This window comes from Tachypleus tridentatus, chromosome 12 (genome assembly GCF_004210375.1).
Source record: "Tachypleus tridentatus isolate NWPU-2018 chromosome 12, ASM421037v1, whole genome shotgun sequence".
Lineage (NCBI taxonomy): Eukaryota > Metazoa > Arthropoda > Merostomata > Xiphosura > Limulidae > Tachypleus > Tachypleus tridentatus.
Window position 1 is genome coordinate 26,764,516 of NC_134836.1, and position 19,161 is coordinate 26,783,676.

Below are 19,161 nucleotides of genomic sequence, written 5' to 3' on the forward strand. Positions count from 1 at the left end.
TTAGCGCGACGCGGGCGCGAACCCGCGACCCTCGGATTACGAGTCGCACGCCTTAACGCGCTAGGCCATGCCGGGCCCTCGAACCTTGTTATCCAGAAAACCTTGGTTCACATCCAGCTCCTTTTTAACAAATACAACCTCATCATATCCATTTGAATATAATACGATGAAGTTCCGTACCAACTTTTTACAAACAAAGTTATACAGAGACTGAACAAAAAAATAAGACATTTGCTACGTCTAACAGGCATTTGCTTCCCAGTTACGCATAGGTATATGCTTCGGACTTACAATGTTAGAAACTGGGTTTTGATACCCGTGGTAAGCAAAGCATGGATAGTCCATTGTGTATCTTTGAGCTTAATTACAAAGAAAACAAAACAAGTATGTGAACCTTGTTTTATATAAATAATCTTGTATCCTCATTTTCGTGTTTGAAAAGACTCGGCATGGCCAGGTGGTTAGGGAGCTCGATTCACAGTGTGAGGGTTGCCGGTACGAATCTCCGTCACACCAAACATGCTTGCCCTTTCAGTCATTGGGTGCTATAATGTGACGGTCAATCCTACTATTCGTTGGTAAAAGAGTATCCTAAGAGTTGGCAATGAGTGGTGATGACTAGTTTGTTTTCTTTAGTCTTACACTGCTAAATTAGGGACGGCTAGCGCAGATAGACCTTGAGTAGCTTTGCGCGAAATTAAAAAAACAAACAAAGACACGTGTGTGAATATGAGGTGTAGTTACCCCTGCAATGATTATTTTCCAAACATCAGATCCTCCGGAAAAATCTTAACATTGGCTGGAAAAAGGGATATGGTAATGGTCCAACTGTTGGACGAATACAAACTGACTACTTATAGCAGGATGGCAGGAATCTGATAGCCGTAACACCACAAAGATCGCGTATTTGTTAACAACAACAGGTAGTGACTGTTACTTGTTAAAACGTCATTTGTACAAGGATAACAGTTTCAGGGAAAAAACATTACTGTTTCAGTTCGCAACACTTTGGACGAGAGTTCAGTGTTGAAAATTAGCAGTCAGTGCTAGAAAACTGACTTAAACCTTTGGAAAGCATAGTTCAGCGGCTATATGCACACACACACACACACATAATGTGATACTCTACTGTTAGAGCGATACAGTGGACTGGAACTACGGACTTGAGAACAATGAGATGATAGGTCAAATTCAGCTTGTTTCACTCTAGAGATGAAAGCATTTACGGAACCATAGCTTAATGAAAAGTAGAACAGCAGCTAGTAACAACAGGAGCATCCTAATATACTGGATCAGCCTGTGATATCAAGTGCTATGTAACTTAGTTAATAGCGTACGTAAAGGGCACAAGTCCTTATACTGTTTTTTCTTCAACATCAACCTGACTTTGTTCATATAATGGGCGTTGTAAAGCTCCAAAACACCTTGAAAAAATACATTAATCATGAGTGGGAAGGATAAACCCTATAGGTGCTAGGAAACAAGGTAAGTTGGCCTCACTTTCACTTGTGATCGTAGTATTAGATTCCTCTTTATGATAATATTTTTATTAATGGCCTGTTAGGAGACAATTCTGATTAAGAAGTTAGCACACAGGTCACTTACAAAACTTGTAATGATTTTTAAGCGAGACTCAAAACTGGAGTGCTTTCGAATAATTTACTGCACACTCGAAAGCACTCGAGTTTCTGGTCTGTTTTGAAAACCTCTACAACTGTTGGGAAACAAAACAGTGCTTCTATCAAACCTGTTTAGTCGGCTTTAGACCTGTTATTTTGTAACATGACTAGATTTACTCATTCGTGTTTTCCTAGGCTGATCCAGATGTAAATGTTGATTAGAAGTTGTTTATCGTTACGTGTCAAACTTGCAGTTAAGTCTAAAAGGTTAATTGTGGAGCGTAAACTAGTAGTCTTTTGTTATGGATTTAGCCAGGTGTGTGTGTTGGAAGTAAATATTTTTCATTATTTCCAAAGCTTCCAATTAAGCCTATAAAGTTAATTGTAGAGTGTAAACTAACATTCTTTTGTTATTGGGCGTAAATCTAGGTGGGAGTGTTGAGTTATTTTTCGTTGCATCTAAAGTTTTCAGTTAAGGCAAACAAAAAATTTGTAGAGTATAAACTAACAGTGTTTCTTTAATTAGTCGTAGCCGGGTATGTATCAAAAGATGACTAATTCAATCTGACAGCTTTAATATAGACTGTAACTATTTTAGTACGTTTAGATCTATACAGCTTTGTTTATGGAGTTTATTTCTGTAAGTAAAGCGTTATATTTTTACGGTATTAGATGTTATTTTCTAAACAATGATATTTAAATGTTCAAATTGATTTTAATAAGCTGTCTGATTAGTTGCCTGATTCGTTTACATTCTAACAAGTTACTGTAATCTCAAGTTTCAAAACCACGAAAATTAGTTATCAGTGGATTGTTTGTTTGTTTGTTTGTTTTTGGAATTTCGCACAAAGCTACTCGAGGGCTATCTGTTCTAGCCGTCCCTAATTTAGCAGTGTAAGACTAGAGGGAAGGCAGCTAGTCATCACCACCCACCGCCAACTCTTGGGCTACTCTTTTACCAACTAATAGTGGGATTGACCGTAACATTATACACCCCCACGGCTAGGAGGGCGAGCATGTTTAGCGCGACGCGGGCGCGAACTCGCGACCCTCGGATTACGAGTCGCACGCCTTACGCGCTTGGCCATGCCAGGCCGTTATCAGTAGACATTTGTAAACTGAAAAAAACAAGAACATTTTTCTGTTATACCTTACATTTAAATAAACACCTTTGTGGTTTATTAGGCCAGACGACACTTGTCGTAAGTTTGATTGTCTCAGTATCTGTGTGTGTATGTATTTTGTACTATTGTGTTTAATGCATAAAAATGTATTGAAGAAACTACGAGTCATTTATCACGTAACAAAAAATTTGTATATATTGTAGTTTATTGATATAAAACGAAGCATAGTGTGACGACTTAAATCAGTAGAAATATAATTAGTAGAGAAAATAATACGAGTTGAAATGTTAATCAAAAACATATCCCATAGGTATAGTTGGTTGACATCGAAAGCTTGAAGTTACGAAGAGTGGTAGTTCTCGTGTTTATCTTCTGTAAACATTTTTTGCTTGTGAACCCAAGCCGGTTTTAGATTTTTTAAACGATAAAAGCAGTCAAGATGTTGTTCACGTGCGACTATTGAATTTTGTAAGCAAACATTTGTTTCTACAGTTTAGGTTAGGTTTACTCTGTGGTTGTGTAATCTTTTGTGTTCGTAAATCTGACTGTGTCGTTTTGTCCAACTGCTAGTTCGTATGTGTCGTACAAACAAATATCTACCGCAAGGCCCGAATGATAATATGAATATGTTGGACCTTTCCCACGACACTTACATGCTACTATGACCAGGTAAAGTCCCCTTCCTACAATATGTGATGGGGATGTGTTTTAAACCGGAAAGAACAGACATATAGGTTACAGACCTTGACCCCTGTGTTTATGAGAGGAAAGTGTGATGGCCTGACACTAGCACACGCATGCGTAGATAGATTATGCACTGTGAGTAGCACGTGGTCAGTGTCAAAAGCTGTGTTCGTGACCAATACTGTTTTGACAACGTTCGTAAAAAGTAAAATCTCTTGTGGATTGTTGCACGTCCACTTTTGTAACAAAGTTTTAGAATATCCACGTTTATTGTCATATAAAAGAGATTCTTGGATTTTCTGTGTCACAGTACAGATCACTGTATTTCTTGATGACGAGAAACCCACTTGAAATAAAAATGTATTTCAGAACGGCTGGTATGGGTATTAACACTTTTATTGATAAGCAGAGAACAACGTTTCAACCTTCCTAGGTCATCTTCAGGTTAAAAATCGTATTGCACGTGTTACACAACAGATCAACGAGTTTCATTTGTAAGAGTAAAGATCACTGGTTTCATGTGTTACAGTAAGGATCCATACACACTTTTGCAAATTAGTTGAAACAAATAGTCATTTTACAATATTTTCAGCATGGCGGCTGGTGTAGGCTCGCTGGACCCGCTGATTTCCTTTAATAGTCACTTTTTCACACAGACGGCGTCATTAGCTGTGTTTTGCAGGGCGGTCGATCTATTTTTGGGATATATGACGAAATTTTGAGAATATTACGCCATTCGAAATTGCGTTAAGAGGGCAAGTCAAAAAACAACTTCTTACCAACTCAATGAAAAAAAAAACGGTATCAATGGGGTCTGAAATACAAGAACTAGACGTAAGAACAATGGAGGAAGGTGTTATTCAGTGACGGGACTCGTTTCTTCGTACAGGGTCAAAGAAGTCTGTATGTTCGCAGATCTCCAGGTGTGAAACTTCGAGAATCTCACATCAATCAGCTCGTAAAACATCCCTTGAAGATGTTTTGAGGCTTATTCAGCTACTATGGCGTGGGAGGCTTACATATCATAGAAGGTATGATGTGTGGACCACAGTACATCGAAGAGTCGTTTCAAAATTGAAAAAGAGATTTCCAGATGGATCTGGCATTTTTCAGCAATATCTGGCTCCGTATCATGCATCGAAACTTGTGAAGAATTTTATTACTACAACGCGAATAAAGGTGCTGGACTGGCCTGGAAATTCTCCGCACTTAAATCCTATTGAAAATCTTTGGGTGATTTGTAAAGAAAGACTTCAGGGAAAATATTGTACTACGAAAGATAAGCTAATTGAGGCCATAATTGAGATGTGGTGCCGCGATCCAAAAATTAGTAAAGATTGCAGTGAACTCGTGGACTCGATGCCAAAGCAGATTAATGATCTTCTGAAAAATAAAGGCGGTCATATCATGTATTAATTTGTAATTTTTGGATTCTCAGAGATAAAACGCAAAAAAATTGAAAAAATTGTAATTTTCCGTCTTGTTTCAATTAATTTGCACAAGGGTGTATGTATTGTTATAACTGAGTCCATAAAACTTTTGTGATGCTAGAAAGCAACAATCACTTTTATTCCTTTCGTTATTTTATACTGTGTATATTTCCTTGAACAAGTAGACAGATAAAATTATTTTCTGTCATTGTGTGTGTGTGTGTGTGTTTGTAAGCAAGTTTTTTTGAAAACGGCCGGATGAATTTGTACGAAAGCTGGTATACATTTGGACAAAGGCCCAATTTAGAAGTGATTATTGTTGGAATGTCAAGGTCACGAAACAAAATTACTACCCACACTATTTTTGCTTTATAACTCAGTCAACAATTATAGGATTTTAAGAAACGTGGTGAAATTTGTAGATAACGGACATACGAACACATTTTCGTATTTTCTGATAGCGGAATCAGAGCAACTGACAGCTCCTATTGTTATCAGTGTGATTATTTGAATACACACCTGTGTTAAGAGCAGTATCTGAAAATGAAATCCATCCAATTCTCTGTACGTGAACTTTGCGCACTATTTTTCGTTAACCTATATCACGCCTCAATTATCATTGTTCAAGACTGCTGGATTACCTATATGACATAGAATACAGTTAGACAATAATGAGTCTGAGTAATTACTTTGTTGCTTATGGGTGGATCGTATTCAGCTCTGTTGGAACTTTGTGGTTAATGACTGCTGTTATATACTGTCTGCGTCTTTGTGCAGAGTTAAGTGTAACACCTGCCTAACGTGCATCGTACTCGTGCAACAGTTTTATAAAACATCACCACCATACAGATTTGCTTTCATACAAAGTGCTTGGTTATACGAACGTGAATTTTTAATATATTCTTTCGTTAAACACCAAGAAAATAGCTGTGATTAGACAGAGGGAGCGAGTAAACACTATCGTCGGCAAAAGTACATGTTAGTAGCCGATAATGTATATGATTTGTGTTACAGTTGTTATAGTATCATTTGGTATCTTGGATAGGTTGTAGGTTAAAAACACCAAAACTTGTAGTGATTTTTTTTTCATTTATTCCTGTTATCTTTATATTTCATAAGTACTTGTTTAGCTGAGATGTGTGATAAGGATAAGTAAGTCGCGAACGTGAAACATTTTCACTCCTAGCCTTTATATTATCATCTTACCGGGTTATTCAAATCGGAACGTGTTCCCTCTGTTTTGCCTGTACGTATTGTAATCGTGAAGGCTAATGTTAAATCGATATTTAATACCTTTAAGAAGGCACATCATTTATCTTCAGGGTAGGATTAGTCAAAACTCTGTACTTTTGATGTTGTCTTGTTCTGGTGTGTGTGCTTATAGTAGAACATATCGTTCTCGTCTTGGTGTTATTGTCGAACGTGCTTTTGATTAAGTCGTGCTTTAGCCTTTATGTATATTGTAAGTAAAACTTTTGTACAGGTTTGTTTCGGGTTATGTATTAGCTTAATTATAGGTCAGTGAGGAAGGCCAGATCTTGACCGCGGAAAATTCGAAAGGCATTGCCTGTGTTTGAACTTTCGATAGCAATAACTTGTGTAATTTGCTGGTGACATCACCACAGCTGCTAATTTATATTTTATTAAATCCTTTTGTTTTTCAGGTAATACATACAACACATTAACATGTTTTAAATTAAAATCAACAAAACGCACATTATGTACAGTTATATAATACTGCGCGGTATTCGTACAGATTACCTACAGTAAGCTGACACTGCAAGGGCGCTCTGTTACGGCCAATTAAACGAACTACAGCTGACTTAAATGAAACAAAGCTTTCTTTAACAGTCACTGTTCTAAGCAGGTTAACAAGCATAGTTTTTCAACATAAAACTTGATTTAATAAACATAATAGTGGATAAACAACAGAACAGGACAGAGCAACACTTATAGTTACAAGAAAGAGAAAGATATCACCAATCTAATTATTTAAAACAAGGTATGACTTGGAAAAGGTGTATAGAGCTATGCCAGTGTTTCTTTTTTAATATGAAAATTATTAGTGTTAGCGAATATTTCATGTTTTATACTAATTAACACTTGTCTCTTGTCTTGTATATGAATGTGTTCAGTTAACTTAATTGAAACAGCACCCCCCTTACTTCACCATAACTTAGTGTACAGAAGGAGCTGCTTGATATAACGTTGTGTAAGTAATAGACAGTATTCAAACCAGAAGATCAAATTTCTGATATTCCTGACACTTAGTGTGTGATTATAACTCGTACAGTTTCTGTTAACAAGATAGAGAGAGAGAGAGAGAGATAAATTTTAAGTTACATTTGACCAATGTTCAAATGTTTAGAACTATCTACAAATTCGTGACTAGTGAACGGATATTTCTACCACAGTCCCTTATAATCGGGCCATTAAAGCATAAGCTTATAGTAACTTTTGAGTTACTAAAAAATACTCGTTTTCTTTATTAAGATGTTAACCAAGTGATTTACACTAAAACATTATTCCATTAGATCACTTCTGATGTCACCAATTGGTCAGTTACTTTAAAATGCGTTTCATTTATTATTATTGTGGTGTTTTTATCAGTTTCATAAGATATATCAGTTCTACTCCCTAAATACCGAGTTTTTTATGAAGACATTCAAATCAAAACGTGTAACCTGTCTTTATAAGTATCGTAGTTTCATTTGTTTGTTACTGAAACGATCTCACTTTTAGTCACTTTTATAGATCTTCATCAGGTTATTTAAATTGACACGTTAATAACATGAAGTTATTAGTCATGCTAGGTCATGCTTTGTTTATTACATGTTTACATATACACATGTATCTGTGTAATATGTACATTTACATCTGTGTTTCAGACAAATCCAGTTATTTGTGTTACGCAGTTTCTGTTGGTTTATATAACCCGTTCTAGTTAACTCACTATCATGGATTATTAGATCATTTTTCATGTTACGAGATTTTTTTCGTTCACTATTATGTTGTTTTTTTTTTGTTAACAGACTGAAACTTTTCCTGCGGGGGTGGGTAGGTGGATAATACTTTGTTCTAAGATAGAGAGAGTAAAGGTCTGAAAGTCCACGTACATGTAACACTAATATCAGTATTGTATGATTTAAAAATGTACTCTGGAAATTTATATTTTTAGGTCATGTATAATTGGAGGAAAATGAATTTATTGTAATGTTTTCTATTTGTGTGTAAAAAATAAAAACAAAAAAGCAAGTTATTCATACGCTATAGAAGTAAACGTAATGCTTAAATATTCACAACGACACTGATCCATCATTAATCAGCAATTTATTTCAGTTTGGCAAATAAGTAATAAAAAATCATGCTTTAACTTTTTGTTTTCTTATGATTTTAATTTTTTACAGTGAATTGAGCAATGCTTTTCTACATCTCTGAATTTTTTAAATATTTGGGAAGGGGTAAAGTATTGGTTATATAAAAATGGTGGATTTTAAAGAAAAAAAATATTAATTTAATTATCTTGTTGTTTAGTAAAGATTATGCGTGTTTTTAATTTCTTATGCATGAGTTGTTTAGAAATTTATGTTTAAATGGTTTTTTTAAACCTAGATATTAAATATTAATAGTTTTACTGTTTTAAAACTTTATCTTAAATATTAAGTTTTTGGAGTAGGTACAGGACCTACGGAAGCGGTTCTATATTAATTTTTATGTACATTAAGCGAATTTATTTGAAAACGTAAAGTTCATGTCTGAAATGTTATTATGTTTAGATACATTTCAATCTGTTAAGCTACACTTATGTCTTAGTTTGCCTGTTTCAGATTCAGCTTATTTTAACCTAAGACACAAACAAGCAGTTTAATAAGGAAGTATTTTGTTTGTTTGTCTGGAAATTTCGCACAAAGCTACTCGAGGGCTATCTGTGCTAGCCGTCCCTAATTTAGCAGTGTAAGACTAGAGGGAAGGCAGCTAGTCATCACCACCCACCGCCAACTCTTGGGCTACTCTTTTACCAACGAATAGTGGGATTGACCGTCACATAATACACCCCCACGGCTGGGAGGGCGAGCATGTTTAGCGCGACGCGGGCGCGAACCCGCGACCCTCGGATTACGAGTCGCACGCCTTACGCGCTAGGCCATGCCGGGCCCAATAAGGAAGTAAACTGGAGAAGTCCAGATAGTTAGCGTGTCAGACTGTGAATTCGAGGATTTATGGTTGATGTCCCGTTGTCGCAAGATCACATTCTTCAATTCGAAACCGTTGGTATGTTGTAAGAGCAACTATCGAGTGCTGCTAATTAACTGCCTTCTCTCTAGGCTATTAGTTCAAAAGTTGGGAAGGTCAGCGCAATTGCTTTTAGGAGATTCTCCTTTTCAAAAGCCTTTCATTTGGAATTCATTACTGAGTATTTTGGGGGACCCTTCTTCCCACTAGCCTTTAGTTTGGAATCTATTTTTGGAAACCGCCACTTGTTCATGTTTGTGGTTATTACGTGAAACGATCGTTGTGGACACCATCACTTTCATTTCTGGTGTCAGCACAGTTCTTTCCTGTTTTCTTTTCCCGAAGTGTCAGAGGTTAGATATCCCACGTGTTGAATATATTTCAGTACAGTTACCTTTCTTGAATGTACATAAAAGCTATTAGTGGTCAAAACAACACGATTACTGAATGACACACGACTGCCCGCTTTTTAAGGCCGGAAGGTAGAACTTTCTCTACGGGTTTGACAAATTTTTCTGTGATGTTTGCTTATCCAGGAAGGCCAACAGGTAATACCAGTTCTTTGACGACCTCTTTCATTGGGCTGAACACGGAATTAGAGGCTGTTTTTGGCTTGTAATACGTCAGAAAATGGCACGAAGTAAGAAGTTGGAATTAGAATTTGGACAACTCCACTGACTTTCTGTCAACCTATGGGATCAAGCTTATAAACCTCAATACAGCTTTAAAATTATTTCGTTAAAAATATATTTGTCAGCTTTTACCTAAGCATAGGGTTGTCAATGTAATATTTTATAATTTTATGTTAGGGTAAAAAGGCCGACCTCCTTCAGCGAGTTAGACAAAATTATACGGAGTTGATGTAAATTACTTCATATATATGTCATTTTAAAAGCATGTTAAATAACAAATGATAGATATACAACATTCTCACTCTTGGTGACTGTTGTGGATCTACGAAAACGACTCAATTAGTTTCTCATTGTGTCATTTTGCCTCAAATAGTTAACGAGTTTAACTTCTGTAAGTCTTATCATTCGACATATACGACGTACAATTGAAGTCATATTCTTCAGTTTATATTGTTTTGAACTGATGAATATTTTCGCTTAATGAAATAATCAAAAGATGATTATATATCTGTTTTTTAACAATAAGTACATAGCTGTGCGAGAAAGTGGTGATGATGGCTGGGAGTCTTAATTATTGAAAAGCCTAATGTGGTGTTTTGCTCTTTTTTTGTTCTGCTATAGTAACATATCTCGAATTTTTGTAGAGGTTGATTCAATACGCAGTTATTGGCTTGAAATATTTTGTATTTTACTCTAAGCGATTTAACGGGTAATTTTTAAGAATAATTCACATTCGCATACCCTAGCAGTACCTTAGTGTTGAACAAAATAAAACATAAGAAACTGACTCCTGTAGTTCCGATTAAACTAATCAACTTTATTAAACAATTTGTTGTCATCTTGTCCAAAGGCAAATGTGAACCCTTCAGAATACTTACAGCTTCATAGATAAAGCTGCACTTACCAAAGTGTAAATTATTTAGTTGAGCTAAAATATTCACATCTTAATTCGCGAACAGAATTTTTCTTTTTGTAACTGACGATACTTGTGAAGTCAAACAATCAAATCGCATTATTCGATTATAGTTGGTTGTGACTGCTGTTGATAGTCGCCTTCCCTCTAAAATTGCGCTTCAAAATAACGGACGGCTAACACAGACAACTCTCTTATAGCTCTACGTGAAATTCAACAAAACAAATGCGTTTTACACAATTTTTTTGCGTCTTTATGACTAATATGCACTCACACTAGACAGTTACTTCGTATGTTGTGTCCATAGAAAAATCAGAGGAAGGGAGACTGAGTTGGTGAGTGCCTTCTTCAACAATAGCATATTTTAAAACAAAGTGCCTTGCCATCTATATTTTAGTACACAGAAAAATGAGAATGATAATTATTTAAAATTTTGTTATATTTTAAGGGTCGAAAGAGGTTGGAAAATTTTACAATTGTGAACACTAGATGGCAGCATAATTTCGGGATAGATAAAGTATCAACACCAGAGACTAACATGATTTTTATTCGGCAGTTTTTAATAATAATAATGCATTCAGAAATGCTAGAATTACAATGCCGTCATATATAATACAGCTACATATTGCCAAGTTTTATAACGCTTTAAGGTCACTTCCGTATAGCGTTAAAACTCGAAAAGTTTGTGCTTTTGGTTGTAGCATTTATTGTAATAATAAAGATTTCGCTAATCCAGAATAGGAATTAGAACAGTGAGATCACCGCATAGTGACGTATTATCATTACTTATTTAATTATACTTTGTGGTATCGGGTTAGTGATCTGTTAAATATTCTTATTTCGCCATTCTTGTGTTACATCACTCTAAGAGTTGAGTTTTTGTAAATTTTGTACACAAAAAACAACAAACAAACAAACAAAAACGAATGCCTTCGAATGGGTGTCCTACGTACGAAAGAAAATAAATCCATACGGGGTATGTATCATGGGCGGAACTGTATAACACGATAACGGATGTGGTGAAGTGTTTGTGGTTGTTTTTTACTGTGTATATGTAGGAGGGAGGTAAAGGAACCTGCAGTGCACAGTCATATAATAAACTGTTAATATAGCTTATAGGAAGCTAATGACGACAATACCTGTCATAGTACTATGTATATTGAAAGAGCTAGGGAGGGAAATATTTCGAATGGCAAGTTTTCAAAGAGAGCGGATTGTTAAAATGAGGCGTTTACAATAACTAGAATCCACGAGTTAAAGCAAATGAGTTATCCAAACTACATCTATCACATCCAATGCTGATGAGCCCTTTCTACTAATACCACGGCTCATCAGGTTAGCTGAGAGACAGTAGAAGCATAAATGGTAAAGACATTGTTTATATCATGAAGAATAGCCGTTATGGTGAGAGTCAGATTAAGCAACTGAATGATATCATTTTTATTTGACATAGAAAAACGTATTCCTACGTTGTTTTTCTGTAGATAAAAGTTAAGTGGCAAATCCCTTCCTAAACTATTTCCTTCCAGGTCAAAAGTCATGTTAACTTTTTTTTTGCAACAAAATATTAAGGATTAAGTAGCAATAAATACTTCAGTGGTTTTAAAAACTTGAAGACATTGGCTACAATTTAACAGATCCCTACCGGTAGTCCGAGTGTGATGTGTGGTTGCAGTTGGATTTAACTTTGTGAATCTTCGAGATACAAGTTCGTGTAATTAAGTTACGTGTTTATAGTTAGATTTAAACATTGTGAATCCCCTTCCCCTGTGGTACAGCAGTATGTTTATGGACTTGCGCCTCTAGAAACAGAGTTTCGAGACCCGTGGTGGGAAAAGCACAGATAACCTATTGTGTAGCTTTGTACTTAACTTCAAATTAGCATTGAGAATCTACTAGATACCAGTTCGCAGGTGGAACCGAAGCTTGTGTGACTAAGTGCTAATCGTAATTATTTTATTTCGTTTCTTTCATCTTGGAATGTTACGATGTCGTCACGAATTCCACACTTCATCATCTCTCAATATGCTGGTGAAACAGACCTCACTGTCTTTCCAGCGAGCACTACGTAGCCGGTTCTCGGAATGTAAAGCGGGCAGGTATTTGGGTTGCTGACGGTGTGTAGGAACACGATCAGTATGTTTACTTGGCGGACAGGGGAATTGGTGATTAGAGGCCATTTTAATGAACTTGTAAAGTCTAAACGAAGAGTACAGTATTTACACATTCAGGATTTTCTCCCTGTAGCATGTGTGTAATTGGTATGCGCAGTAAATTAAATGGGGTACTGATTTACATTTGTTCAAAACTATTACAAAACTCTACAAACTAAGGACAACAGAGAAGAATCATAGTTTAAACGAAGGCTCTCCCTTAGGCACCAGGTGCCGCCAATTCATGGCTGCTTGTGACGTCATCAGACCTGTTGTTTCACTATCGGCCTCTAAAGCAAGGACCAGTGTTATCACGATTCAACTATAGCGTGGCTCGTAAGCGATTTTGGAGAACGACAGGAAAGCGTCTTCCACGCATGAGTTGTGTGCTCGTGCTAAAGGAAATGGTGGAGATATAGTTTGATTGTAATGTTTAGAGATGAAATTATGTCAGATGTACGTGTGTTGTCTGGTTCAGGTGCCTTCCGTAAATGGTGGAGAGAAGCAACAATGCAGTTCTAGTATGGTGGACGAACAGGCTAGTTTCTGGTACTGGAGGAGTCCAGGGCCCACGTACTATACCACGGTCAGTAGGTAGGTGGGTTGGTCTGGGCCTACTTTTGAGTGAAAGGGTTTATAGTATCAACACATGGTACTGGTGAAGTCCAGAACCTACGGTTATACCACGGTCAGTAAGTAGGTGGCTGGGTTGATTTGAATGAACCTTTGTACGAAGGAGCTGATAAGATGCTTTTCTGCTTTCGTGACCGTTGTTATTATTTTGGTGATCAACGTAAACCGTAAGCGCGATAATACTGAATTGTTTCTGACACTACATGGCAGTGCTATCGAAGCCGTATTTTCGGGCTGTATTTTTTATATATTTTTTATTAATCTAGCATAATAATTTATGTCTTTGATTTTAATTTTACTTGGTTATCGTCTGTTTCGCTTCTTTCGAATTTTTAAAACTGTCGTTTTCAAAATTATATGAAATTACGAAATTTTCAACATCTTTGATATGTAACATTTTAATTTGATGAGATTGTGTTGTTAGTTATAATATTTCACGTCGTGGCCCATTTATACATTAATACTAGAAAAAACCCATTAGTAATTTTGACAGGCGAAACTTAATCTAGTTCATTTCGTATGTTTAAACGTAGGAATGTATAATTAATTGAAGAGCATTTCCTGATGTTTTTTCATAAGGTCAAAAAGCAAACAAATATAAAATATCGAGTTGTCTAAGTTTCACTGTGCAGGTCTCAGCGTAAAACATCATGTTTTCAGTTAGTATTGATTTTCCTCGGAAGTCGGGAAAACCTTGGAATAATTATTCTCAACTGAAAGTAGGTGGTTTATAAAAAGGTGAAACAGGAACCATAAACTGAGAGCTTTTTCAAATGAACCTTTTTTTTTTAACAGCAGGCTATGTGGTTATTAAACAGATGTTTTATAAAGCGGTAAAATAGATAATACTTATTAACCATTTATTGCACGTACTGGTGAGTTTCTGTAATCAGACTAAAACTTTTACTGTGCGTACAGAATAGTGTTTAATCAAACAAGAGCATTTACTGTACATACAAGGACGTTTGTTCAACCAGACGAGCATTTATTATACGTACATAAAAGTGTTTAATCAAACTAATACATGAATAATTGGGTTTCTTTAATCAAACTAAAACATTTTTCCTACTAAAGAATAGTACAGAAGTATCTTAAATCAGATTGGAGCATATACTGTATATAAATAAGTTTGTTTAATCAAGTTAAACCATTTATTGTACGCACAGAAGAGTTTGTTTTTCAGGCTAAAGCATTTACTGCATGTACGGAAAAGTTTGTTTAGTAAAACTAAAACATGTACTTTACGTACAGAAGAGGCTCTGCAATCAGACTAGAGTGTTTACTGTACGTACAGAATGTTTGTTCAGTCCAACAGAAATACTTATTAACGTGAAAGGAAGTTTCTTTAAAATGCTTAAACGGCGGCCATCATTAGTTGATACTGCTACCTACAACACTCCCGCTGTTTAAGGGTTAATGAAACTAAAGCATTTACTGTTCGTATAGAAGTTTGTTTGATTAGAGTAAAGGATTTATATTTTCGTACTAAAACATTTAGTCTACGTACAGTGGAGTTTATTTAATAAAATAAAACATTTATTTTTCGTACAGAAGAATTTTTATCAGGCTTAGTTCTTTCTAGCATTAGTGATCAGTAAAAAGTAGGTAAAACGCGTAGTTCGAGCAGTATTAATGTATTTAGTATAGTTAGTTTCTGGTAACTTAAGATGCACATTAGGCTTAACAGTATATTTAATATTATCATTATTTTGATCAATAAACAAAGTAAAACATCTAAGACTTAACAATGTATATATTATGATTAGTTTCTTTTCTCTAAATATGCAACTTTAGACTTTTCCAAGGAACCTTATTCTGTGTACTGTAAGGCCCAATTAACAATATGTTTACTTATTATTGTTGTTATTTTGAATACTAAAGAAATTAAAACATGTAGACGCAATAATACATATATTGTTAATTTTTGTATATATTTCGTTTATCATATATTAAAGATTACTTTTTCACCAGAGATGAAACTGAAAAGAAAATCTCTGACGTAGAAACCCAATGCATTCTTTGATTGACTATACCATCTACTGGGGATTTACAGTTTCGACTATTCAAAGTTCATCATTACAGTTGAAAGCAGCAAACCAAAGAAATATCATTATGCGTCTTATAATGTGAAGTGTATGAGGTTTGAGTTTGTTAGTAACCGGACTTCATTTGCGTTTGTGGAAAATGCTGTATCATTTCGTCCAATTTATTAATTGGCACAATGCAGCGGACCAACAGGTTATTGTGTATATGTGTGTGTGTGTGTTAAAATTGTTGCCCGATGAAGGCTTCGAAAAGAGGGCCCATTGCTTTAAAATAAAAATTATTTTAACATAATGAAAGGTCTGTGTATAATTCTCTAATTTTGTTCTGAACGAATACCTTAGGAAGAAGTTAAAAACATTGTTTATGTTCTGGCTGAAAACCTATGATGAGCAAGCAGAAACTCGGGTGCTTCGTGCTGTAGTAATAACTACACTTGTTTATAGATTCAATACTGCAGGAACCGCCTACTGTCAAAATGCACGGACTCATGTTTTTGTGTTGATATCATACCATGTGATGTATGTGTTCACAGTTAGTGGATATGTTTGTAGTTGACCATACCATGTGATATCAAGACATACGATAACGTGTCGTGCGGTCGAAACAAGTTGCAGGATAGAAGTGATAATTTAGCAATTTTTTGCTTTCCCAGTTCGAATAGTGGTAATTTAAACTATCACATATTTTAAACAGATGTGCTATACTGGACCCTTACTTCACATACCAAATTTCAAGGAAATCCGTTAAGAAATACCCGAGATATAAAATCTCCAATTATTGCTTATTATTATTTTTCTTTATTTATATTTCGCATCGAAAGTACAGAAATTTTATTTGATATAAAAACATACTTCCAGATATTTTTTGTTAAATTTGATACACTGATAAATCTTTACAACCTACAATTAGGTGTCAGATGGTCTAAATATAATCTACATGGATAAAGTTATTCAACAAAAACCGCTCAGTTTTAACCAAAATGCTTGCGCACGCCTGCGCAGGAAGTCACATGAGCTATCGGTCTGTAATTTTACTACAGTTTCACCGTTTTCAGCTTTTATTCATATTTAAAGACGGCTGATTTAGTGTAGCAAAACTACAGGGTGAAAGTATGTGCAGTATTGGTTAGGGCAATTAAACTTAGAAAAACAGTTTCTAGCCCAAGTTTTCAAAAAAATCATACAGGTGGGTGGTTATTATTCAAAGGCAACGTTCAAGCACAGATTTGCTAAATTTTATGAAATTTTCTTAATTAAAGAGCGTTCAGTGTCACGTGATATTATCTTGAGCAGTTATCGTAAATAATGATGCGTGCAGCTGATGAAAAGAAACTGTTAATCTAAATTCCATGGCGTTACTATAAATGAAATTATTCACACTGTTTTAGAGAGGAAAATTACCACAATATATTTTATAAAAGAATGGTTGATTCTGTAAATTATAGATACGTTTCGAATATTAGGGGTGTTTGAAGTTTTTATTGCTTGTGTTTTGTTCGTATGTACTGATAAAAAATCGTGTGAAAAAAAATGTGCTATCAAAAAAGGAATAAGCATGCGATTTAAAGGAATGAAATTAAAGTTGGAACTCAAGCTAGAAGCTACATTTATAACATTGATAAGAACAGAACTTTACAACAAATATTCATTTATTAGTTAATTAGGTCATGTGTTTTGTTGAACTTGGGTCATGATGATGTGTAAATAAAATTCGTGCCTGGTTAAGTAATAAATTAGTATTTGTTGTAAAGTTCTTATCAGTGTTATAAATGTAGCAGCTTGATTACCAACTTTTTCGATCGCACCTTTATTTTCACACCCGAGGTGTTTTTGATTAGATATGTTTTATCAGTTAGTAAGGACGTTTGGAGTTGATACACCACTATTTAATGTGTGTTGTTACAGTTACTGGACACGTGGAGTTCATACCAGACCATGTGATATACGTTGTAACAGTTATTGGATACATGGGGAGTTCATACCATACTGCCCCCCAGTGGCTCAGCGGTATGTCTGCGGACTTACACCGCTAAAAACCGGATTTCGATACTCGTGGTGGGCAAAGCCCAGATAGTCCATTGTGTAGCTTTGTGCTTAATTGGAAACAAGATCATACCATAATATATGATTTGTGTTTTAACAATTGATAGACACTTTGGCATTTCTATTTATACTACGTGACTTAATATTTTGTAACAGTTAATGGACGCATTCCTGCTTAGAAATAATATCACATGATATAACATGTAAGAATTGTTGGTGTTTACATTGTAATTTGGACCTGTTATACCATACAAGGTTTTGTTGTAACATGTTACGCCATACAAGGTTTTGTTCTAATCGGTTATACCATTTAAGGTTTTGTTAAGACTTGTTATGCTCTACAAGATGGTGTTACTTGTTATACCAGACAGGATTGTAACATAATTCATTGCTATTTCTTATAACAGATGGTGGGTCTTCTTTTTCTTTTTTTTCCTCGCCAGAGGTGGTGTTTTGTGTATTATCTGTTGGTATTGTTACAGGCTGCACACACGTTGCTGTAAGCAGATTGGAGCCATGAGTCATAGCTGTAGACAACGTGTTAGTGATGAACACGAATTATTTGTTGTTACGTTCGAGTCTTACGCTTCAGCCGACCATCGTTCTTGTACATCTGACTTGGTCAAACGCTATAGGAACCAGGCCAAACTGGTCGATGTTCAACCGCACGTGATGCTGTATCTGGTATCACGCGACATTGGAGAAACAGATGGGGGAAGGAAGTTGATATTATATACTGAAAAAATGTACACTTGCATGAATAGGACCCCCGGAATCATCGTCATTGTATCCGTGTTGTTACTAAATACTGCGATTTGTGTTACACAAGAGACGTGTGGATGTCGTTTTGTAAAGATGAATGTTTTCATCACTTATTGTTTCCGAGCTACAGTACTGGGTGTTGGTTCGGTTTCATAATTTTGTCATGCTTATTATTGTATATCGATGGATGGGTGATGCTAAGTTAGAGAGTGTTGGACAGGACAACCATACATTCCATGTGCCTTCTAGATGAACTCAATTTGGTAGTAATTAACACAAACTATACTTGTTTTAGCTGGTGCACAAAATACGTTTTTTTTTGTGATAAAGATAGTTTAGTTATTTCAACTCCTATAAAAGTTTAGGTTTTACTTACAAAATTTCGTAATAATCCGTAACTCTTAAGTTGATAAACTACATCGAAATTCATAAACTACACAATTTTGATTTTTTAAACTGTATTTGTTCTGTCCTTTCAACTGACCCAACTCTGCCTTCCTAGTTCACCCCACCTGAACTGAAGTCAAACTTTTAGTCTTATCCTGTTTAGGAATTGAACGGAAATTTTTTAGTCAGTGATAAGTTTTCGATACAAAAAACTCGGGTTCATGAAGAAGCGTACCTGTATTTCACGCAAACAGACGTCCTTTAATTCCATCTTTTACGCACAAGCAGAGAAACGTCGTTTTCCCTTTCATAAAAGCAAACATTTATCATTGGTACTCTCACACAGGCGAAAACATTCTTTATCTTCGACCTTCACATTAAAGTAGAAAGATAAACCAAACTGTAAACATGTTTTCTGTTTATGAGAGATTCTGTATAAATAGTGAATTAATGAATGTTAGTGAACATACAGTCGCGTTAGCAAGGTGAAGGCTGTTACTTTT

The 19,161-nt window shown here is 35.4% G+C and overlaps 1 protein-coding gene across 14 annotated transcripts in view; it reads left to right on the forward strand.

Moving 5' to 3' along the window:
• The window catches only part of LOC143235393 (focal adhesion kinase 1-like), a 122,275-nt gene that overhangs the window by 25,655 nt on the left and 77,459 nt on the right, over positions 1 to 19,161 (forward strand). Inside the window, exons 1-2 of one of the 14 annotated variants that reach the window (XM_076473515.1) lie at positions 13,244 to 13,382; positions 15,393 to 15,659. The exons of 4 other annotated variants lie outside the window; for them this stretch is intronic. In XM_076473515.1, coding sequence (XP_076329630.1) covers positions 15,643 to 15,659 — 17 coding nt within the window. In that variant the 5' untranslated portion in view covers positions 13,244 to 13,382; positions 15,393 to 15,642. Of the gene's footprint in view, positions 1 to 1,906; positions 1,936 to 12,719; positions 13,383 to 13,573; positions 13,589 to 15,392; positions 15,660 to 19,161 lie in introns of those variants that run through there. 9 more of the 14 variants (XM_076473517.1, XM_076473516.1, XM_076473518.1 and 6 more) reach the window with 9 other exon arrangements.